This window comes from Grampus griseus (genome assembly GCF_964374135.1).
Source record: "Grampus griseus genome assembly, chromosome: 16".
NCBI lineage: Eukaryota > Metazoa > Chordata > Mammalia > Artiodactyla > Delphinidae > Grampus > Grampus griseus.
The window spans coordinates 78857626-78881767 of NC_139010.1; the positions used below are offsets into that span (position 1 = coordinate 78857626).

Below are 24142 nucleotides of genomic sequence, written 5' to 3' on the forward strand. Positions count from 1 at the left end.
TGGCTTCTCTTGTTGCGGAGCATGGGCTCTAGGTGCACAGGCTTCGGTAGTTGTGGCACACGGGCTCAGCAGTTGTGGCTCGCGGGCTCTAGAACGCAGCCTCAGTAGTTGTGGCGCACGGGCTTAGTTGCTCCGCGCATGTGGGATCTTCCGGGACCAGGGCTTGAACCCGTGTCCCCTGCTTTGGCAGGCGGATTCTTAACCGCTGTGCCACCAGGGAAGTCCCAGAAGTCAAATTTTTTGAAGTTTCAGTTTAAACACTTGAAAGGGTCAAAAGGGCAGTTAAGGAAACTCTTCCCCTTTTCTACCAACTTCTATTTATTACAAAAACGATGTAACATTAAATAGAATGTAAAAATTCATCCAAAATCTCACTGGGCTAACACATTGAAATATTCCCATTTTCTTCTCAGCCATTCCTACGCCTTATTTTTGTAGGCAGAGGTCTACATACAATTTTGCATTCTGCTTTTTTTTTTTTTGGCTGCACCACTCCGCATGTGGGATCTTAGTTCCTCAACGAGGGATGGAACCCACGCCCCCTGCATTGGAAGCCGAGTCTTAACCACCGGACAGCTAGGGAAGTCCCTCTGCTTTTTCACACAATGTTATATCGTGAGCGTTTTTCATGTTGTAACCTAGTCTTCCTTTTTTCATGGCATAATATTTCTGTCAGTAGCCATCTTATCACTTCTTGAACAATTCCGGTCCCTGAACATTTATTTTTCTTCCACCTTGTTCTGGCATCATAGCTTACACTTCATACATGTCTTTAGAGATTCGTTACCTTATCATTGCTTCAGGCGCGCAGCATCGTCCAGTCTGTGGGCCCAACTATCTCCATTGCTGTTAGGAGTGTCATCGGGCCACAGGAAAACACCAATGAAGGTCTTGCCTGTTCTCTTTAATTTTTGTTACTTTTCCGGTTGCCTCCTCGTTCCAATCTGCCTTGCTCCAATTTTAGGGAGGTTGACCCTTTATCCACTGATCTCCAGGTGAAAAGGCTCCTATTTTGGGAGCGCGTGACTCGGGAGTCGGGAAGCAGCGCCCGTCTTGCCGGGTTTGCGCCCGGCCACGCCCCACTGGCCCAGCTCTGCCCCGCCCCGCCCGCGGGACTACACTTCCCAGGCAACCCTGCGCGGCGAGCGCGGCCGCAGCTTCCAAGCGCCGGTTGGGACGCGGGGGCCGAGGCGCAGGCGGGACGCAATGGCTGCGTGGGGCGAGCGGCTGGCCGGCGTGCGCGGGGTGCTGCTCGACATCTCAGGTGTGCTGTACGACGGCGGTGAGGGCGGCGGTGCGCCGATTGTAGGCTCTGTGGAGGCGCTGGCGAGGTGAGTGGGCCGCGCAGGCCGCCTGGAGCGCCCGGCGCTGTGCTCAGCCGGGTCCTGTGGGCCGCTGCCGGGGGGCGGGGCGGGGCTGCTGCTCTGGCCCCGCCCCGCCCGGCGAGCGGTGGGCTGGTCCCGGGAGGATTGCGCTGCAGGCGCCGGGTGTGACAGGCAAACGGCGTCTCGGGATGAGCACCGGGACCCTGCTGGTTAGAGTTGCGCCCCTGTCCAACAGCGCAGCCCCATTCCTTGCCTTTGAGCGCTTGGAATGTGGCAAGTCTGAATTTAGATGTGGTGTAAGTAAGTGTACAACCCACACTGGATTTTGAAGACTTAGTGAGAAAAAATGTATAAAGTTCATTGTATTGTTTTATATTGGTTACATATTGAAATGATAGTAATTTGAATATGTTAGCTTAAATAAAATATATTAAATTAATTCCACCTTCTTTTAACCTTTGTTAATGTGGTTACCAGAAAACTTTAAATTACATACGTGGCTGGCATTGTAATTAAGTTGGACTGCCTTGACTGTCTGCTTAGACGGTAGGAGGGCGTCTTGCCCACCAAGTCTTGTGCACAGAAGACACTGCCAGGACCACTGTTGGCACCACTGGGCCCTGGGCTTTGTAATTGCCACTGGCATCGCAGAACCAGAGGGTAAGAGGAGGCATGGGGTGAAGTGGAGGAGGAAGTGCCTTGCATCTGAAGGGAACAGTGGCTGCAAAGCCTGAGGCGGAGGAGAGCTCGGAGGAGATCTCGGGAGGAGAACTCAGCAGATCGCACGCACTCACGGAACTGAAGAGAGAGTGGGCACTAGCGAGGGTGCTCAGGGCTACAGCAGGCAGGGACCTGAGGGTCACAGAGAGCTGTCTGGATTCCATACTGGGTGCAATGAGAAGTCACTGAAGATTTTAGGCAGGAGTGTCGTGTGATCTGATTTATGTTTTCAAGACATTTAAATGTAGAAAGTGAAACCATATAAGTAAATGAAAACAGGAGAGATTCCCTTTGAAATCTTGGAGTAGGAGAATACCTTTGTAGCTACGCCTCAAAATCTAGAAATCGACAACAACAACAAATCAACAACCCAATAGAAAGAGGCACAAAGGATATAAACAATTCATAGGAAAGGAAAACAAATAGAAACACAAAGGAAAAGCACAGGAAAGATGCTCAGCCTTACTCGAATAAGAGAAGTGCACATTAAAACGATCCTGAGATGCCTTTTTTCATCAATTTGAGAAAATCGGCCAAAATCCACAACTTTGGGAACGCATTCTCTTGGTGAGAGTTTGTGGAAGCAGACCCTGTCTTATATTGCTTGTGGAAGATGCATTTGGCATGATCTATCAGCGTACTGCCTCATACATGAGAAATGACATAGGTGGGAGGTCATTCATGGCAGTGCCTTGAGAAATAGCAAAAGACTGGAAACAGCTCAACTGTCCATCGCTAGGGGAGTATTACAGTCTATCCTTCTACACAGTGGAATTCCATGCTGCATAAAAAAGAACGAGCATGCCTGCCATGTAGACGTGCTGTCAGTGAAGACAGGATGTGCACTGTGCCATCTTTTGGGTGGAAAAGGCAGAAATGCAAGTGTGTATTCCTGCTGGTGTGTTTGTATAAGGAAACTGGAGGGAAGAGCTTCAACCTGTGAAGAGCTGGAAGGCAAGTGATTGGGGAGAACTAGGTGGTTGGGGGTAGGGATGGGAGCAAGGCTCTTCCCTCGGTAACTTCGTATATAAACATTTTTTAAAGTTTTGAACCATGTGGATGTATTTCCCATTCAAGATATCAAATTACAAATATTTTGTCAATTTTGTCTCAAAAAGTGCTGGAAAAAAATACTGCACCAGAAAACAAAATATTTTAAGAAGATCTCTGGCTGCAAAGTGGAGAATGAGCTGGCAGTGGGGCAGATGGCCGGGCTCCAGAGGAAACAGGGGAACAGCCAGTTGGGAGACCCTTGTGTGGTCCAGGGAGACATGATAGGGCGTGGACTAGGGGGTGGCAATGGAGATGAACAGAAGGGGGTGAATTAGATGTTTTGGGAGTAGGACCAATGGGACCTGCCTGTGTATTGGATATTGCGGGGAACAGGGAGAAGATGAAATGAAGAATGGCTCCGGTGTTGGACTGGAGCACCTGAGGGAATGGAGAGGGGCACAGAGGGGTGCAGGCAGGTGCCATGATGGCCCTTGACACAGTGCTTGGCACACAATACACCCCATGAGTATGACAGTTAAACGTCACGTCCCATGTTTGTTTGTTTGTTTGTTTTTGTGAAAGAGACAAACTTTATTGAGCCCTCAGCCCTAATTCTTTTTCTCCTGCACAGTCTTGGTTCCCCGGAGACACCCAGTCCGGTGGGCAGCAGTGAGACCCACTTTCTGGCCAGCAGAGGCATCTCTGAGGATGGTAGAGGCTTTGCCGATATGGTGGTGGTTGCCACCTCCAAAGGGACGCTCAGCAGGGTTCATGGCCACACCCCGCACACATGGCCAGCAATTCCTCTTTGCCTTATACTTGTGGTAGGCACGGCTGGCCTTCAGAATGGGTTTGTCAACGCGGCCACCTCTAGCCACCACGCCGACCACAGCTCTGTTGGTGGAGGAGATGACCTTCTTGGAGCCCAAGGGCAGCTTCACTCTGGTCTTCTTTGTCTCAGGGTTGTGGGAGATGACAGTCACATAGTTTCCAGAGGCTCTGGCCAGCTTGCCCCAGTCACCAGGCTTCTCCTCCAGACAACACATGTGGGTGCCCCCAGGTACGGTACCCACCGGGAGCACACTGCCGATGCTGAGCTGGGCCTGCTTGCCACAGTCCACGAACTGGCTGGTGTGGATGCCCTCGGTGGTGATGAACATCTCTGTCCGCTTCTTAAAACTGTATGGATCCCGGAAGACCACCCTGGCAAGGGGCACGCTGCAGCCCGGGTCGTGGATGGTGTCCTTCACGATACCCTTGATGTAGCTGTGTTGCTTGGCAAAGTCCACGGTGTGCAGAGACGCGGCGTCTTTCGGTGCTTCACGTGCACGCGGAACGTGGAGCTGGCGCCCTTCCTCTGCCCACAGATCCCGTGGCCCATGGCAGCAGTCTGCTGAGGAGTGCGGCCAAAAGAGCACGTCCCATGTTAGTATAGGAATTCCTGTTACACGTGCTTTTAATTTTTTTAAAATCAGGGCCACTTAAAAAAAAAAACTTTATATTAAAGTACACATCTGTTCTTCTATTGAGGGGGTGTAGTTTCCTGTTTTCAGTTATTTTGAATAGTGCTGCCATGAACATTCTAGAACATGTCTGGTGAATGCATGGATGCATTTCTGCTGGGTACAGGCCTAGGAGTGGAATTGCTGGTCATAAGATAGGAATATGTTCATTGCTAGAAGATGCTGTCAAATCGTTTCCCAAAGTGGTATATGTGAGAGTGCCCGTGGCTCTGTGTCCTCACCAACACGTGGGTTTGTCACTCCTTTGCATTTTATTTATTTATTTATTTATTTAAACTAATTTACAGTTTCATTCATTTTTAAATTTTTTTTAAAGTTAATTAATTAATTTTATTTTTGGTGCTTTGGGTCTTCATTGCATGCAGGCTTTCTCTAGTTGCGGCGAGCAGGGGCTATTCTTCCTTGGGGTGCGCGGGCTTCTCATTGCCGTGGCTTCTCTTGTTGCAGAGCACAGGCTGTAGGTGCGTGGGCTTCATTAGTTGTGGCATGTGGGCTCAGTAGTTGTGGCTTGCGGGCTCTAGAGCGCAGGCTCAGTAGTTGTGGGCACGGGCTTAGTTGCTCTGCGGCATATGGGATCTTCCCGGACCAGGGCTCGAACCCGTGTCCCCTACATTAGCAGGCAGACTCTTAACCACCAGGGAAGTCCCGAAGTCCTTTGCATTTTAGCAGGGTCATTTTTGCCTCAAAACCTGAGAAATAAAGTAGGTCAAGGATATGGACAGAGCCTCGGTCCCTCCCCATCTACCTTCTGCTGAGGAGCACAAAATGGATTCAGCAGTGGCTTTGGAATAAGTAGTGCTGATTGTGAGCCCTTGTTTCCAGTCGGTAATGTGGGTCTGGTGTGCACCCCTCCCGGGCCAGTGAGGCTCCAGGCGTCTCCCAGCACCAGCAAAGCTGGCTGCTCTCAGAGAGTGCTTCCTATGCTGGGCGTCCCTGTTTATGTCATGTAGTCCCCCTAACAGCGTGGGGGTGGAAGGAGGTTATCTCCCTCAATCAGCTGAAGCCACTGAGGCTCAGGGCTTGCTAGGGTCTCAGCTGGGATGGCCCAGGGACCATGGGAACCCAGGTGTGCGTGACTCCTAACCGCTGTGCTGGACCCATACTTAGAGTCCTTTGAGGGAGAAGTGGGCATTGGAAAAGGTCAGGGGCTTCTCTCTAGCAGTCTCCCCTGGGTGATGCTCCCCCCGATACACTGTCCACCTAACACCTGCACAGATTCCAGGCTGTGACTCGAAGGAGGGTGATCCCTGGTCCTTTAACCTCTGTGGGTTTGGCGCTGGCATCTTCCAGCAGATCCCCGGGAGTTGTTTGTCTTGATTTGCTTTAATTCAACTGGTTTATCTAGCTGGAGTGTCTTTGGTAGCAGCTACACTGTATAAATCTAGCAGCGGTATAATAACTGGATATACTGACAGTCCTAAAATACATCCCAGCCAGTTTTGTAGCTGAGAGAGGGGAGAAGTGCCTTCCCCATAGTGTGTGGGACTGTTTCCAGTGAGGGGACGCAGTTCTCCTTATATCAGGGGAGTTGATCGTCCTGGAGGATGAGGCCTGGCCCCTCTGAACCCTCCCTGGGACTCCATGCCACAGGACCGCGTCCCCGTGCATTTCTCTGCTCCACCAGGGCCTTCCCGAGTGACCCTTTTGGCCCCTTCTCTCCCTCTGCCCACTTTACCCCCTTGCTTCCAGTTATACAGACTTTCAGGGGGTTTTCACTGACCAGCCCCTTAGCAGCCCAGCACCCGCAGCGCCTGGGCCCTCCACGCTGCGGCAGCCTCTGGCTCTCACCCACGTCCCTTTTCTCTCTTCAGCTCTTGTGCTGGCTCTTTAAAGGCTAGGCCCCTCCGCCCAGGCCCGGCCTCCAGTGGCCAGCTGATCACACTCAGGCCCAAGGAGGCCGCCCGTGCCCTCCTGTGGGGCCCCCGGAGCCCAGCATCCAGACCCTCCTGGCTGTGAGTGTATGTGGGCAACTTCCCCCAGTAAAATCCGCCTGCTTTTGGAGTTTCCCTGGGGATGTCAGACTTGGGGACACGGCCTTTTCCCGGGCCAGGCCCTGCTGGCCAACGTGAATAATGCCAGGCTTCCACCGCTTTGTGTAGTTTTTGCAGCCACAGCCTGCACTCTGTGGCCTCCTTGATATGCAAGGCTGGCTTTGAAGTCACAAGGGAGCTCAGAGGAAGTTCCCAGGGTGAGAGCAGCAGCGCTGTAGAGGGGCCGCTTGATGGGGGTCCCGGGGCCCAGGGGGGCGTTTGCCTCCATGGCATCTCCCCAGTGCCGTGGGTTCCCAAACAGTGCCTTCTGTTCTGGGAACCCCGGAGGGGGTGACTCACCACCTCTCTTCCTAGGCTTTCTGTGGTGACAGGTGTCCTCAGGTTTTTGGAAAGTTTCCCACCTGTTTGGGGACACAGAGCACTTGGGGGTTATTAGCTCTGCTTTTTAAAACCGTACCGGCCACCGTGATAGCGGTCACTGATGATCAGGCTGCCTTCACAACCAGCCCTTTTCAAAGCCGGAACAGAGGCTCAGAGAGATTTGGGAAGTGGCCACAGTGGAGAAAGTGTCTGGGCCAGGGTTCCCTCCCTTCCTGCCCCCTGTCCCCCGCCCTGCCCCGGTCCACCTGACTCCAAGCCCCAGTTTTCCCCGCAATAGCACACTGCTTCTCATTAAAGATGCACTTGTTCATTCATCCACTCACGCAACAAATATTTATCGAGTGCTTCTTTTATACTAAAAACACCGCTGTAGGCATTGGGACAAGGGGCAGTGAGTGGGGCAGATGGAAGTCCCTGCTCTCGGGAAGCTGACCGTCCAGTATGGGGAGAGCAGCGTAAACAGCACCCGGAAAGGCTAGTGTCAGGTGGAGAGAGACTGAGCCGCCAGGGAGATGGGGAGCCCGTGATGTGTGAGCTGGGCTCTGAAGCTGTCGTCTGGGCCAGGAACGTCCCAGATTGGAGAACAGGAGGTCCAGGCCTCCTGGAGCCGCTGGGCACGGTGCTGGCCAGGTGGAGCCCTCTTACTGTGCTAGGACTTGTGGGTGGGCGTGGTCATGGGACATCTGTAACCGGCCTGGGTCCCCCCATCAGGCCCTTTATTGGAGTCCATTCTTGGGCAGTTGGGCTCCCCGAGGGGAGCCATTCAGAGGCAGGGCTGGGCACAGCGGGGGCTGCAGGGACCGGCCCCCGGGCTGGTCAGCACAAAGGGGAGCCTCAGAGGCATCTGCATGTGAAAGGCGGGTGGGCATTTACTGCATCCTGTCTCGGCCACTAAAGCACATCTGCTGGGCCCAGCCCGGCCCAGCCTTTTTGCGGCCGGCGGAAGGAAGCAGGCTCGGCCTCGGCCCAGGGCAGCCTCATAAAGCAATTCCCACCCAGGACTAACGGACCCGCGACCCATCCCTCCAGTGTGCGCCAGGAGCCCCGGGGCCCTGTGAAAACCCAGGCCCCTCCCAGCAGGTCTTAGAGCCAGAGGAACAGGGCCCGGGAACTTGTCTGAAGTGCGGCCTAGGACCAAGACCCTCCTTGATGCTCGGCCACCCTGGCTCCGTCGGGCCCCAGGGACACAGCCGCCCAGGAGTGGCGGTAATAATAGTAGCTACCAGGACTGTGAGAGAGCTGGGAGCCTCCCTGCGCTGCCTCGTCCCATCCCCCGTGTGGCCCAGCACCTGCCAGAGGGGGCTCTTAAGGCTATCAGAGGGGGCAGGCCGTTTGTTTGAGTTCGTTTAGGCCAACAACAGCTTTCCTGACTCACCCTGGACCTTGGACAAGGTGTGTTTGTTGAGAATGCCCTGTCACTCGTGCTGCCGTTTCCTCTCTGCGGGTGAACTAGGCTGACTTCAGAGTTGGGGGCCAGGTGAGAGAACGATTCTCTCTTCCCAGGCCGAGTACTGGTTTCGTAACATCCACAGTTTAGGCTTCCCAAGGCAGACGTGGCTTCCTTCTTGTAAACCATCCCCCTAGCGCAGGAAGGTACTAAGTAAAAAGTCCAAATCATCACCAGCCCATCCTCGTCATCCCCCCAGGGGGACCCTGTAGCTCCTTCCACGCCTTTTCCTCTGTGTTTCCCCCAAAGCGCAGGGGATTTTAAGAAGCCGCCCCTTCCCTGGCTGGCTCTCGTCCAGTTCCATGGTCCCCCCATCACACCCCCCACAACCCCCCACTCCTTGGGCAGCACTGATGCTCAAGAAACATGTTCTGCTGGTTCACAGGTCACTGGAGGCTGGAGCTCCCCGCAGATCCCGAGCCAGTGGTCTCAAACTTATGTCGCCTCAGAGCATTTATCTCCTAAATGAAATCTGAGGTAGAATCCCTCCAGTTTTAAAAACAGATAAAAGAGCAATGTTTGAATGGTGTGTATTTTCTCTGTTCAAATCTGTAATACCGATTATGAGGTCAGTCCGTGAAAATGATGAAAGTGTCTTTTTTATTTTTTTTTGGCCACACCCCACGGCAGGCGGGATCTCCACCAGGGATCAAACCCACGCCCCCTGCAGTGGAAGGCAGAGTCTTAACCACTGCGGCTGCTTCCCACTAGCTATCTATTTTACATTTGGCAGTGTATATATGTCTATGCCACTCTCTCACTTTGTCCCAGCTTACCCTTCGCCCTCCCCGTATAGCACAGGGTGATCAGCTCGGTGCTTTGTGACCACCTAGAGGGGTGGGACAGGGAGGGTGGGAGGGAGGGAGACGCAAGAGGAAAGAGATACGGGGATATATGTATATGTATAGCTGATTGACTTTCTTATAAAGCAGAAACTAACACACCATTGTAAAGCAATTATACTCCAAAAAAGATGTTAAAAAAAAATAACAGTACTAAAGTCTGGGGCAGTGGACAGCTCAATAGTACATATGTGAATAATTTTATATTTGTGGCTGGAAACAACCTGCGTGTCTATCAGGAGGGGACAAGGGAATAAATTATGGTTTATCCAGACTGCGGAATATTCCCCAGCAGTTAAAAAGAGTGAGGTAGCTCTGTTTGGTGTTGACATTAGTTTATATGAGGTGAATGTTGCATATAGTCAGTGAAAAAGTTACAGAGTAATGTGTGTGAAATACCATTTTTGTTCTTGGACTTAAAGGAGACACAACCACCCTCAGGTAGAGCAGTAACAGAACTGTGACCCTGACTTGCGTGGAGGGAAACCGAGGGACATTGTTGTGAAGCTACCCACGGCTCCACTGTCATGACAAGGGCTGTTTCTGGGTTTCTGATTTCAGCCTTGCTGGGCAGGAGCCACCCTATGGAAATCAAGGGCAGCCAGGCTGGGGGTTCTGGAGCAGAGTTAACGGTTTATCCCAAAGATGCCGCCTCTGGTAGGAAGGCCCTGGCTGATTAGGAGGTGAGCATGGCACGGGTCACTCACGGGGCCCACAGGTGGAGTCCTGATCCCCCAGCCCTCCAAGGATATACAGAGAAGCCGTATTGGCAAAGCCCTGCCCGGGCCCTGCCTGTGGCGCTATGCAAGGTGACTTCCCGCCACCCTGGGGCTGGCAGGATGCAGCCCTGTTTATAGAGGAGGAATAGGGCTTGCTCAAAGCCACCTCAGGAGGAAGGAGAGTGGGGGCCAGACCCTTAGCAGGGCAGGTGCTTCCCCTAAAGGAAGGTAGGTGTCAACTCTTGTGGGCGAGAACCTGGGTTTCGAGTCCCAGCTCTGCCCTGTGGTTGTCATGTGGTCTTGGGCAAGTTCCTTTTTGTGCCTCAGTTTCCTCTCGTGGGGAGCTGTTGTAAATACTGTTGGGGTTCCCTCTGTCCTGGGCGCTCTGGGATGTCTGCCAGGATGAGCCAGCGCCGGTTTACCCCAGGTTCCATTTGCTGGGTTGAACTTTGCCCTCTTTCTTAATGGTGGCCCCGGGCGAAGCTCTCTGGGCTCCGTCCAGCAGGCCTCCCTCACCAGCTGGCTCCTCCGGCTGTCCCAGTTCCCTGGGCATCTGTCTTCTTGTCCGACTACCTGCCTCGAGGACCCAGATGTCCCCAGCACCCGGCCCCGGGCCTGCTAGAGGTGTGGTCGTCATTGTAACCACCATCGTCTTCACTGTCATTCACTGAGTATTTGCAACATGCCAGGTGCTTCAGGACAGTCCTGTCAAGTAGCTACTGCTAGTGCCCCATTTTACAGATGTGGAAGCTGAGGTTGGAGAAGGTTAGGTGACAAGCCTTGGTCACACAGGGACGAGGTGGCAGAGGTGCTGAGGGTGTGTCTGCTTCCCGAGCCAGGCTCCCACCTTACCCGAGAATGCCTGGCTCTGTCCCCTGCAGCGCCCAGCACTTGACCAGCCTGTGACCACGTCAGGGGAGGGCTAGCTGGTGGCTAACCTTCCAAGGCTGGGGAGTGGACCAAAGAACCCATGGCTCCCAGAAATGTGCCCTTAGGTTCCTCGTATCCCTCTGGGCCTCAGTCTCCCCCTCTGCGAAAGGAGCCACTAGGTTGGATAATCTCCAAGGTCTCCTCTGGTTTCTAGATTCCCATGCACTTCATTCTAAATTGAATTTATTAGTAACTAGTAAAGTGATGTTGTGGGCTCAGCGTGTCCCTTTGATCTGAGCTCAGAGGCCCAGGCAGGTCAGAGAGAACATACTGGGTGGCGGGTGAGGTAGCCACGGGTGTGGAAGGTGTGCCACGTGTTTCGTAAGGGCCCTGGCTTCAGGCCTGCCCGACGTCTGTTTGACCTCGTTGCTGTCCCCCTGAGGTTGCTGGCTGGCTAGCCCGGCCTGAGAGGCTCAGCCAGGGCCACCTCCATGCGTCACCACTGCTCTTGTTCTCTTCTCTCCGTCCAGACTTTGGACTCTGTTTCTTGCCTGGACTCTGACGACACAGTCTGCCCAGCAGAGTGTCCGATGGAGAGTGGGAGGGACCTCCAGGGACCTAGCAGCTGGCTGTCAGCCTGGCCAAAATGTCTACTCTGGTGGGTCGGTGGACAGAAGGGGGAGATGCAGCAGGCCCAGCCAGAGCTACTGGCAGAGGCCTTCCCGGTGTCCCTCAGCATTCGTGGCCCCGTGCTGATGCCGGCACATGATAGGCTCATGGTGCGTCCTCTGTGCCCCACCCCGGAGAGCCAGAAGGCTAGGCGATACTGTTACCCCATTTCATGGTTGGGACTCAAGACTCCCGAGAGTCTGGCCCGTGGATGCCTGGCCAAGGGCATGTGCAAGGTGCAGGTGCCGGACCCCATTCTCATGGGGGAAAAGCCCTTCTGTTGCTGCTCCAGCCAGAAGGCATCTCCCTGCCCCCAAGCTGAGGCCCTACATCAGGGCACATGGGGAGCTGGACCTGGTCCCTCTCAGAATCAACGTGGGTGCCCCTTGGTGTGTGTGTGACTACATTTTTCTTTCTTTCTTTCCTCCTTCCCTCCCTCCCTCCATCCCTTCCTTTATGACTGTATTTTTCTACTGCAGAACTGCCCCTGCTCTGTTCATGGGCTCCTGTTTGACCTTCCATTTTTAAAAAATTGGGTTCTTAGAACAAATATGCACTTTGCGAGTTTCAATTTTCCAAACGTGTGTTTTCAATCTCTGTGGCTTTCTAAAAGGAAAGCAGCCGCAGACCTCAAAATCAGACAGTGGCCGGCGCTGCCGTGGCGCTCTGCTAGGTAACGGGATCTTGACGCTGGTGGATGGGGAAGCGGCCGTGGCGCTCTGCTAGGTAACGGGATCTTGACGCTGGTGGGTGGGGAAGCTGAGGTTGATGTTCTCTGAAGGTCTCGGCTGGGCGCTGCCGCCCGAGTTTCGGTTCATAATGACCCCCCGAGGTGTTGTGGGTGTTCTTTCCTTCTCTGAGAAACTGAAGCATATCTGCAGATGTGGCCATTTCAGTAGTAACAGGGGCCTCTTCTCCATCAGGTAGCGTCTTGAGTTGTAGCCCCAGGGGCAGAGTGGGCCTGGGTCAGGGAGGCAGGAATGAGGGGAGACACCCCTCTCCTCCCTACACCTCCCTTCCCTCCTGGTATGAGTTTCTTCTGTCTCAGGAGAGGATTCCAGGCTACTTGACATAGAGGTGGCTCTGGTAGGAGACCAGAATTTCAGCCCAGGGTGGGCCTGTGGACCTCACACAGCTCTTTTGAAGACCAGCCCAGGGATGAGCAAAATCAAAACAAACAAACCCTGCTTCCTCTGCGATGGGGGAGAAGTCACCCATCCCCTCTGGGTGCTAACCTCATTTGTCACTTCACGTTTGACCTGCCAGCCTGCAGCCTCACCTTCCCACCCAGGAACCCACCCAGCCTGAGGGTTCCTCCCCGTCGCCGTCCTGTTGGGTTCCCTCCCCCGGGGCGGGGGTGAGATTGGGAGTCGCCATCAGCCTGGCCTCCCAGACCCTCCACACGTGCCCCCTCTGTAGGACCCAGCCCGTGCCCCTCGGAGCCCCACGTGGGCGCAGGTGGTGAGAGCGGGGGAGGGGAGGTTGTGGCAGCCACCATGCGCCTCGCTGCTTGGTCACGGGGTGGCTGGGGCGAGGTGGGTGAGTGCCCTGCCTGCTCTGGGCAGGTGGGGCAGTAGAGCGGGGAGGGAACTAGGTTGGGGGAGCCTGCCTGCTGGCCACTGGCCGACGTGCTCGGCTTACGTTCGGTGAGCACTTACTGTGGGCCAGGTCCGAGCAAGCGCACTGCAGGTCTCATTGGAGCCTCACAAGGTGAGGCTGTTTTCATCCCCATTTTCCAGATGAGGAAACTGAGCCACAGAGAGAAGAAACAGCTTGTGGAGGTCCCACAGCCATTAAGTGGCAGAGTCGGGACCAGCCCACGGTCATCAGACTCTGAAGCACTTCCTGGTCGCCTCTTGGCCACCTGGCCTCCCGCTCAGTATTAGAGCATCTTTCTTAGGCATTTGTTCCTCCGCCTGCAGAAGGCGTGACTCACTCCTCACCCTTGTGCCTAGGCCCATCCTCCGGCTCCACTGTGCTTTCTCTTCTGGAACCCTTTAACAACCTTGCCCCAGGAAGGATTAGAGACGGGCGCTGGAGCAGTGCCGTCCACAGGCGGGATCGGCAGTGAGCGTGGGGTTTCTTCCTGAAGTTCTCTGGAAAGCAGAATGACTTGGTTGCATTACCAGGTGGGCCCATCAAATCCAGAGTTTGGATCAGTTAAGTGCTTCTCATAGAAAAGCACTGCTGTGCTTCAAGGGCTGTGAAAGCCAAGTGGAAAGAGGACGGGCTCTGCCCGGGCAGGGGCTGGGGTCTGGGGGGCTTCCTGGAGGAGGGGACAGATGAACCAGGCTTTGACGGATGGGTAGGATTTGGCCATAGAGGAGGGTGAAGGCAAAGACTCAGGGTGATGAGAGGGCCTTCTGGGTCAGATGAAGGTGACAGATGGCTGGGGTGGGGTGGGGTGGGGACCGAGCTAGGAGGGGCCTTATCCAGGGCAGCCTCCTCGCCTCCTGCCCAGCCCCTCTTTGGCGAGCCCAGAGGGCATCAGGCTGTGGAGCAATGCCAAGGTCAGTCAGGATGTCCAATAATCGTCCTAGCACTCTACCTGCTACCGAGCGATAATGAGAAGGTTTCCATTATTTTCGGGTGAGCGCCCCTGGCAGATGCCGACAGCCAGCAGATGTGTGAGGTCCGAGGTGATTTGCAAGGGACCAGTTCCTGTGATGCTCGGTAATTGCATCAGGCGACGTCGTCACTCAGAGCTTGTCCTGGCCTCCGGGATGAGGTAAAGGTCAGTTCAAAGAGCCGTTGCGGCCACGGGAAGTAGGGGCAAGTACCCGCCCTCTCAGGGGGTCTGGGGAGGGTGCAGTGGACTGAGGCCGTGGTCTCAGAGGGGCCATCTAGCCAGAGCCCGGCTCTGGGCTGCCAGGACCCTGCGGTAGGCCCCCTGTGCCCAGGGTTCTTGGGTGTCAGGGGATGGGGTGACATGTCATGTTCTGGAGCTGGGCCCAGTCCGATGTTGAAATCCTTTGGATTCACTCCCCTTGGGAAGCCCTTTGCAGACTGTGCCGTGGCCCTGAAGCCACGCCTGGCTCCGGCTTTCCTGACATTGGATTCGCGTGTTCCAGGCCTCCCGAGTCTGAATCTGACCTCTGGCAGCAGACCCCTCCGAGAGATGCCGAGGCTTTGGTTCCTTGGCTGTCTTAGTCTGCCGTAACAGAATACCACGGCCTGCAGGCTTAAGTAACAGAATACCACGGCCTGGGGGCTTCAGCACGGAGGTTTGCTTCCCACAGTTCTGAAGCCTAGGCATCCAAGACCGAGGGGCCGGCAGGGTGCGTCTCTGGCGAGAGTCCTCTTACTGGCTTGTTCGGTGGCCACCTTCTGCCGTGTCCTGACACGGCCTCTACTCTGTGCTCGCAGGGAGATCTCTGGTGTCTCTTGCTATAAGCACACTAATCCTGTCGTATCAGGGCCCCACCCTTCTGTCCTCACTTGACAACCTTCATTACCTCCTGAGGGAATCGACATACGATTTTGTGGGAGGGACACAGTTCATAGCCTTGGCCATTCAGGGTCTCCCCTGCAGTGCTGACCCACCTTCTCACACTCTGTCCCCTGTGCACGCACATGTGTGCCCCATGCACACCCTTCCCCCCCCGGGAAGGTTTCAGTGTCCTGCCCAGCAGGGCCGAGCTGGGCCTGCCCCGGCAGGTGCCTCCCTTACTGGGGAAGCACCAGCACCTCCACCCCCTGGACCAGAGCCTGGGCCGCCACCTTGTGGCCAGCTGCGGGCCCGTGGGCTCCGCTGGTTATAAGCCGAGAGACCTTCTCGGGTCTCTGCTCCCCGGAGCCTCTGTTCTGTCGTCTCTGGAATGGGGACCGTGGCTCTTGCCTCCTCAGCTTGTTTTCTCAACATGTGCTTAGGGCCCCCTGTGCTCCAGGCACCGGGCCCTGGGGGGTGCATGTAGGGGACACAGGGTGTATGTAGGGGGCTCTGCCCTTAGGGGGTGAGGATGAAATCAGATCATGGATACTGAGCCCCAAGGCAAGGTCCAGTGTAATGTTGTATTCATGCTTTACTATTTTAATAATAATAATGAATACTTCTGTTTTTTTTTTGTTTTTTTTTTGCGGTACGTGGGCCTCTCACTGCTGTGGCCTCTCCCGTTGCGGAGCACAGGCTCTGGACGCGCAGGCTTAGCGGCCATGGCTCACGGGCCTAGCTGCTCTGCGGCATGTGGGATCTTCCCTGACCAGGGCACGAACCTGTGTCCCCTGCATCGGCAGGCGGACGCTCAACCACTGCGCCACCAGGGAAGCCCTACTTCTGTTATTTTTAGTAACTAAGAAAAATGAAGAGAGAGGACCTGGGACTTGTGCCAGAAAGTCAAAAGGGGGTGCGGTCAGGGGCACGAATGGACAGACCCACAGGGAGGGGCCTTCCCCAAGCATTTCCCGCCACTTTCCAGGGACTGATTCAATCCTAAAACTGGTACTTTGATTTTAAAACATGTGTTTTGGATGAACTTATGTTGTATTTCAAAGGAGAACAGTGGCTGAAGTGTCCTGAAGTGAGTTCTGTTACTTACTCGTTTTTTTATGGGCATCGAAGTTGTGTTTGGAATAGCAGATGTGAGGCACTGTCATCTCACTGTCACACCGATTGCTCACTGTTCTGAGAAGGTCACATCATAATCCATTAGGAATAATTAGTCCCCCGGCACCCCCTGCCTTCTTCTCTCAACTGCTCCATTAACTTGGGTGCGATCGCACATCCCGGGTGCCAATCAATGAAGATCTGCCCGTAATGTACAAGGTGGTGCTATTAGTTACAATGTATTAACTGCCTAATTTAAAAATACAAAGCTGTCTTTATGAAGGGCAATTAACCACTAAATGTAATTGATAATTCATAACCCCCTGATTAGGAAAGACAAATACTAAGAAAGAATTGATTATGACATTGTCAGCCTCTCTGTCTGCGTTCGCCTTGTTGTCAGTAGATCTGCCAATTTTTTTCCAAATCGCACCTGTCCACTCCAGTGCTCAGAGGGTCTGAAAGCTCACTGTAGCGTGGGAATGCGTGTCTTCACCACTGAATCCTGTCTGTTTCCGTCAGGGCTACCCTTGGGGGAAGCAGTAGGCGTGGTCCTAAGGAAGGGTCCCCCTCACCAGCTGTCATCTGGACTTTCCATCACTCAGTCATTCAGCAAACGCTTATCGGGGGCCTGCCGTGTGCCAAGCCCTGTGTGAAGCACTGGGGGTGCTGAGGAGCGCCCAGCAGGCCCCATTCCTGACCGCATGGAGCACATGGGTCCAGGAGAGAGACGGTGAACAGATACAGAAATGAGACGATTGGAGATACTGGTTAGTGTTAGAAAGAAAAACCTGGATAGAGACAGGGTAGGGGCAGCGTCCCACAGGATGGTTGGAGAAGGGGACATACAGACCCTCCACCTTTTCCCTAGGATTTCTTGGGCCTCTTGACTTGTAGCCTGGTGTCTTCCGTGGCCCCCCACCGCACTCTCTGCAGATGCCAAATATGAAGGCTCCCTCGCTGTGGCCCGGGGTTCATCCAGGGAGGGCTGTGCACTCTGGGCCAGGCCAGAGGTGTGGCCAGCCCACCTCTTCTCACTCCCCCCGGCCCGCTGGCCCCCTTGCTCGGCCCCCACGCCAGCCTCCTCTCCTGCCCGGCCACACCTGCAGCGCTGACGCTTACCAGGTCCCCTCTTCCTTCTGCCGGCCGCTCTGCCTTTGCCTCTTTGCTTCCCTTCGGGTCTCAGCTCCGGAGCTCTCTCCTCCCCAGGGAGGCCTCCCCGACCTTCCCACCCTCCCTGGCCACCCTGTCTCTTCACCTGTTTGGTTCTTCCCAGCACCTCTCTGTTCTCAATCCCCGATTCCCCCTTCCTTCGTGTGGTCTCCGCCCCACCTGCCGACTGAGGGCTCTGGGGGTCAGAGAGCCTGCCTGCGGACACCGTGGCGTTTCTGTGCACCCACCCCAGCCAGGCATTTAGTAGGTGCTCAGTAGCTGCCTGTAGAAGGGTTGAATGTTATTTCACTGGGGTCTCTTCAGGCATCAGCTTTGTGGCTTTGCATTCGGTGAGCCTGCCCAGGTGCAACTGGGATGCGGAGCCTCCTGTGAGCTCAGACGGGAAGGATGTCGGTGCCGCTGACACTCTGCACGCATCCCAGGCTCACCTCACGTTAACTCGCCCGTGTGCCTGGTGACTCTGTCTGGCAAACCTTTCTTCGGTGACAGTGATGAGGAGACACACCTCAGCTTGGCCCCTTGACCTTTGTATTTGGGAAAGTGTGGGTACAGAGTCAGCTCAGTTGCTAAGTGGAAATGCTCGTTGTGACGGGAGGTCCAGAGGGGTGGCCAGGACGCTCAGAGGTGACCCCCGCGAGGCTGAGCGGCATGGTGTGGTGGAGGAGGTGTCGAGTGCGGGAGAGCTGGCATGTGCGTGGGCAGTGTGTCCCAGGGGAGGGTGGGGACGTGTCCCAGGCAGAAGGGGAGGTGCGGGCAGAGGCCAGGCGGGAACCTTGGGGAGCCTCAGCTGTGTCAAGCGCAGTGAGGGTGAGAATGGTCTGCTCCAGCTCCAAAACCCCCGAGGTCAGTTGAGGCCCAGCTCAGGGGCCCGTGGCAACCTGGCCTGCACCCTCGGAGAAGCGCCTGTCCAGCCCCCTCCGCAGCAGGCCACACTGCCTGCTGACAGCCCCTCCACCTGTCTCCCCACTTCCAGACTGAAGCGGTCCCAGCTGAAGGTGAGGTTCTGCACCAACGAGTCGCAGAAGTCCCGGGGAGACCTGGTGGGGATGCTTCGGCGTCTGGGCTTCGACATCTCAGAGGGCGAGGTGACCGCCCCGGCCCCTGCCACCTGCCTGATCCTGAAGGAGCGAGGCCTGCGGCCACACCTGCTCATCCACGACGGTAGGCCTGCCGGGCCCTGGGACCTGGCTGGGGTGAAGGCGCCTCCTTTCCAGGTGGGGGCTGGGGAGGGGCCACTTCTCACCTGAGCCAGACCACGGGGCAGGGCACAGAGGTAGCACGTGGCTCCTGTTGACACCTGTGGGCTCCCTGCTGGGGACCCGGCCCCATCCATCCCGGCCTCATACCGGAGGGTGTTTGGAGGCAGGTTCCAGGTGGCTCCTCAGAGGAAAACCCTGAATTTGCTTTCTGTGATCTAGGATGAAGCAAGGTGGCAAGGAATTGTCAAGGGGGCAAGATTTTAGCCTCTGGTGTGTGTGTGTGTGTGTGTGTGTGTGTGTGTGTGTGTGTGTGTGTGTGTGTGTGTGTGTGTGTGTGTGTGAGAGAGAGAGAGAGAGAGAGAGACACACACACACACACACACACACACACACACACACACAGAGACAGAGAGAGACAGAGAGGGGGGGATGAAAAGCTAGACTGAGGTCCATAGGTTTCTGAACTATATTTGTGAAAACCAGCCCTGCTGTCTGACAAATGGCACAGGTTTCCTTCCTGATATTAGTCTGAATGAAGGAAAAGAGCCCCTTGGACCCTCAGCGGGGAGTTTTGCTGGAACAGAGAGGAAGGAGCAGTATTACCTGGTGCCTTCTGAATATTTAAAAAGAAGAGGGACTTCCTTGGCAGTCCAGTGGTTAAGACTCTGCGCTCCCGATGCATGGAGCGCAGGTTCAATCCCTGGTCGGGGAACTACGATCCCACATGCTGCGCCGTGCGGCCAGAAAGATAAAAAGAAGAGACATAGCAACGCTTCAGAATTCAGGACACTTTTCTTTAGTTGCACTGAGCCTTCTTCCCTCCTTTGCACTTGGTGTTTTGATTTACAAACCTCTGGCAGAGACAAGAATGATCTTCCGCCTCCGGACAGGGGTGGGCCTCCAAGAGATGGAGGGAGCTCCCTGGAGGTCCGGGTGTCCAGTCCACGACTCTGGCGCCAGTCGAGGGCGACATGCCCAGCCTTTAGAAATCGTGTTTCTCCAAATGCTTCCTCTGTGATCTAGGATCCCTGCCAGTGTCTTTAGAACAGGTCCTTAAAGAAACAGAAAAACTTAAGAAAGAAATCCTCCCCTCCCCAGGGTGAAGGGAGGGGTGGGGTGGAACTACCAGAGGTGAGAGGGAAACTCAGAGTTTGCCTTGAAGGCATCGTTCATCAGTGAGTCCAACAGGCAGATGTTAGAGCTTGAGAGGCTGAAGGGGAAGCCAGGTGCCCTTCCTCACCTATAATCCTGCATCTGTGTTTTCCATAGGTGTACCTGACTTTTCAGACTTTGAATCTTTTTCAAGTTTTATTGTCAATAAATCTTCCCCCCAACATTTTATTACGAGAATTTTCAAATGTACAGCAAAGCTGGAAGAATTTTACTTGGAATATTTGTATGCCCTTAACCTTGATTTTACCAGTGACATTTTGCTATATTTTCTTCATTATATATCTACCCATCCCACCATCCATCTATCCATCTTTATCTTTTTGATGCATTTCAAAGTAACTTGCAGGCATTGGTACACTTCCCCTAAACACTTCACATCATTAACTAGAGTTCAATCTGTTTAGTTTTTTCTTTTCATGTAAAATTTACATGCAATGAAATACAGAAATCTTAAGTGTACTTTTGCTGAGTTTTGAAACATGCGCACATCTGTGTGACTCAAACCCCTGTCAAGACCTAGAACATTACTGGGACTTCCATTACTAAGACTCCACGCTCCCAATGCAGGGGACCCGGGTTCGACCCCTGGTTGGGGAACTAGATCCTGCGTGCATGCCGCGACTAAGAGTCCGCATGCCGCAACTGAGACCCAATGCAGACCCCCCAACAAAATATATATATTATATATATATATATAAAAGAAAGACCTAGAACATTACCATCACCCCAAAAGTTCCCTAATGCCCTTCCCTATTAGTCCCCATCCCCAGCCCCATAGAGGCACCCACTGTTTGGATTTTTTTCCATTATAAATCAGATTACTGTGTCTAGAATTTCATATAGATATAATCACACAGCACCTAGTTTTTGGGGTTCCCAAGACCACCCTCAGGCTTGATGATTTGCTAGAAGGACTCACAGGACTCAGAAAAGCTGTCCTACTCACAGTTATGGTTTATTACAGTGAAAGAATACAGATTAAACTCAGCGAAGGGAAGAGATGCGTGGGCAGAGACCAGGAGCATCTGGGCGCGAACTTCCAGGTGCGTTGTGCTGGGATGCACTTCATTCTCCCAGCAGCGCGATGCGTGACGGTACGCCTGAGGTGTGGTCACCCAGAGAAGCTCACTGCAGCCTCGTGCCCAGGGTTTTTATTAAGGGTCAGTCAGGTAGGCATGCAGTGCCCGTGTGACTGACCTTGGCTACTCTGTCTCCAGGCCCCCAGGTGTCAAACTGATGCAGCATAGCCCAGGGCCCCAGATACACAAAAGCGCTCTTTCCAGGCAGAATATTCCAAGGGCTCAGAGGTGATCTCCCGGGAGGCGGTGGTGGGCCTGATCTGAAGACAGCCTTTCTTTGGATGTGCAGGGTTTGAGCAGCCCAGGCCTGCTGAGTTAACCGTTCCTAGTGTGCACGGCTTCTTTCACCCAACATGCTGTTTGGTTGCACGTGTCAGTACGTCTTTTCCTCTTGATCGCGGAGTGGCATTCTATTGAGTGAACATCCCATGGTTTGTTTATCCGTTCCCCTGTTGACAGATACCTGAGTTTTGGTTTTTTTAAAAATTAATTAATTAATTTTTGGCTGTGTTGGGTCTTTGTTGCTGCGCATGGGCTTTCTCTAGTTGCGGTGAGCGGGGGCTACTCTTCGTTGCGGTGCGCAGGCTTCTCCTTGCCGTGGCTTCTCTTGTTGCAGAGCACGGGCTCTAGGCACATGGGCTTCAGTAGTTGTGGAACGCAGGCTCAGTAGTTGTGGCTCGAGGGCTCTAGAGTGCAGGCTCGGTAGTTGTGGTGCACGGGCTTAGTTGCTCCGCAACATGTGGGATCTTCCCTGACCAGGGATCGAACCTGTGTCCCCTGCATTAGCAGGGGGATTCTTAACCACTGTGCCACCAGGGAAGTCTCCTGCCTATGGTTTTGAACTAAGGGAACTTCTGGGGTAACGCTGGTGTTGGAGTGGGGGTGCCAGGGGTGGGCCCATCATCTTTCAGGATCCTAACACACACTCTGTGTGGAGCCAGAATTCCTTCATCTGTAAAATGGGAATAGCACCCCTTCCTTGCCCACCTCTCATGGCAGCTTGACCATCAGAAAGAGCGTCTGAGAAAGCGTCGGGCAGACAAGGCGGACACAGGTGTTCCTGGAAGGAGATGAGCGGTGGGCCATGTCAGCCGGGGCTTTATCCTTCTCTCTCTCTCTCTCTCTCTCTGTCTCACCAGGAGTCCGCTCGGAATTTGATCAGATCGACACGTCCAACCCAAACTGTGTCGTAATTGCAGATGCAGGAGAAGGCTTTTCTTATCAAAACATGAATAAAGCTTTCCAGGTGCTCATGGAGCTGGAGAATCCTGTGCTCTTCTCACTGGGAAAAGGGTAAGTCAGCTGCAGAGAGAGTCGTTCATGGCCACTTTGGGTCATGCTCTGTGCGTCTCTGACTTAACAGAATCAACAGAGAAGACGGGAAAAGTGGGTGTGGGGTGGACGCAGGGTGACTCCTTCTTCCTTCCCTCCCCTTTTCTTGCTTTTTTTTCCCTTCATTTCTTCATTCCTATCTTTTGATAATTTTTGAGGAAATTCCCTGTCTTTAGGAGCTGGTTGGTCAAGCTTCCCTGCGGGCCCGAGGCTGGAAGAGGCCAGGGGCAGGGGAGGGTCACTGCAGAGGAGACCCCTGGAGATCTCAGGGGCCTGTGTTGACTGTCCTGAGTTTAGGTGCATTTTCACAGGATACAGCACAAGACTTGGATGGATTGGGCCAAGGGGGCACCTAAGTAGTAGAAAATAAGCTCGAGGGCCTGTGGGATGCTCTTGTCCGGGCCCCATATCTCTGGCCGCACAGCACAGTCTGTGTAAAGTTGTGATTTTGTGACCAACATTTTTGTCCGAGTCTTCAGCCTGAGCCTCACTGTCTCTTTTAAAAAGCCATGTTGGTTATTTTTCTTACCATCTTTTACCACCAAGACAGCACATATTCACTGAAGAAAAATTAGAGAATACAGATGAGCAAAAAGAAGAAAACAAAAGGCATTTCCAGTCCCACCGCATTAACAAACAACTGTCAACGTATTGATATACGTCCTTCCAAGTGGTTTCCTGTGCAGAGAGATCATTACACATGCGTGTATTTACATCAGTGTCAAACTTGACCTACTTCTGTCACCCATTTTTAGTTGTTCACCAAACATTTTGTGAACCACTTTCCATACAATAAGTAGATGTCTCTGTGGTGAGGTTATTCCTATCAATTGTTTTTACAGGTTTTTTTTTTTTGTTTTTTTTTTTGCGGTACGTGGGCCTCTCACTGCTGTGGCCTCTCCCATTGTGGAGCACAGGCTCCGGACGCGCAGGCTCAGCGGCCATGGCTCACGGGCCCAGCCGCTTCGCCGCACGTGGGATCCTCCCGGACTGGGGCACGAACCGGGGCACGAACCCGTGTCCCCCTCATCAGCAGGCGGACTCTCAACCACTGCGCCACCAGGGAAGCCCCTACAGTTATTTAAAAAAAAATAACTCTCCTATAGTTATTGTAACCAACGCCTGCTGATGGACATTTGTGCTGTTTCTAGTTTTCTACCAAAGTAAGGCTGTGATCGGTATCTTTGTGCATTTCAGATGATATGTATTTTTGAGGTTCTTAATGTATGTTGCCAAGCTGCTTTCCAGAAAGCTGTGCAGATTTATTCTGTCCTCAATGGAAGCAACACTAGGATTTTAGAACCACGAGGATGCTGTGGAGCTCTATCCCAGCTTCTCGTGCGGGGCAGGAATTCTGTGGCCGTCTCTGGGGGAGCCTTTCTCAGCTTAGGTGCTTCTGGTGATTGGGAACTTCCTTTCTCTGCCTGCTGAGCAGGGCAGCTATTCCAGGTGACACCAGGGGGCTTTTTATCTGGCCGCCAGCCATTGCTAAGCACTTTATGTAGTTCCATGTTTAATTCTGACCACAACGCTGAGCTGTAGGCAGTGTCATTGCCATTTTACAGATGGGCCTATTGAGGCATAGGGAGGTGAAGTAAGCCATGGTCCCCCCATCTGTAAGTGCCAGGATGGCCAGGAGTGCCCCCCAGAGCCTGTGCTCTGTCGCCTCTAGGCTACATTCAAGAGCAGACATTTGGTCCACACAGGATCTTAAATCTTTTTGAGGATGTTTTAAAAATTGGGAGATTTTACGTTAAATAACCAGATTTCTGGATCCTTTTGAGAAATCAGAAGATCTGGCAGTCCTGGCCCCACATTCCCGAGAGCACCACAGCTTGGCTGGAGCCACTGGTCCGTTAGTTCCGGTGCACCGCGGACCTGACCATGTCCTCCTGCCCCTTCTCCAAGTTTCAGAGTTGGTTGCCGTTCATCTTGTACCAACTGTTGTTTTTCTCATAGTAGAGAAATATCTTTTCATGGCTATGTCTCTTACAAAATAGGCAAATGAAAGATTTAAAGAAAGAGAAGAGAGGATATACTTCTTTTCGGAGCTACAAATATTCTTGTGTGTTTATGATGAAAATAAAATGTGTCCTGTATTAGTCAGCGCTCTCCAGAGAAACAAAACCAACAGGATGTGGAGATGTATATACAGACAGTCCC

The 24142-nt window shown here is 53.6% G+C and overlaps 1 protein-coding gene and 1 pseudogene across 4 annotated transcripts in view; one reads left to right on the plus strand and one right to left on the minus strand.

Annotated features, from left to right (window-relative positions):
* Positions 1-1157: 1157 nt before the first annotated feature.
* LHPP (phospholysine phosphohistidine inorganic pyrophosphate phosphatase) overlaps positions 1158-24142 on the plus strand; it is a 140925-nt gene continuing 117940 nt past the window's right edge. For all 3 annotated transcript variants that reach the window (XM_082672936.1, XM_082672938.1, XM_082672937.1), the window contains exons 1-3: positions 1158-1331; positions 18170-18357; positions 21787-21940. In XM_082672936.1, coding sequence (XP_082529062.1) covers positions 1207-1331; positions 18170-18357; positions 21787-21940 — 467 coding nt within the window. In that variant the 5' untranslated portion in view covers positions 1158-1206. The remainder of the gene's footprint in view (positions 1332-18169; positions 18358-21786; positions 21941-24142) is intronic.
* LOC309834271 (large ribosomal subunit protein uL2-like) lies at positions 3647-4419 on the minus strand (annotated as a pseudogene). The gene has a single exon. The product of its transcript is annotated as a large ribosomal subunit protein uL2-like (transcript).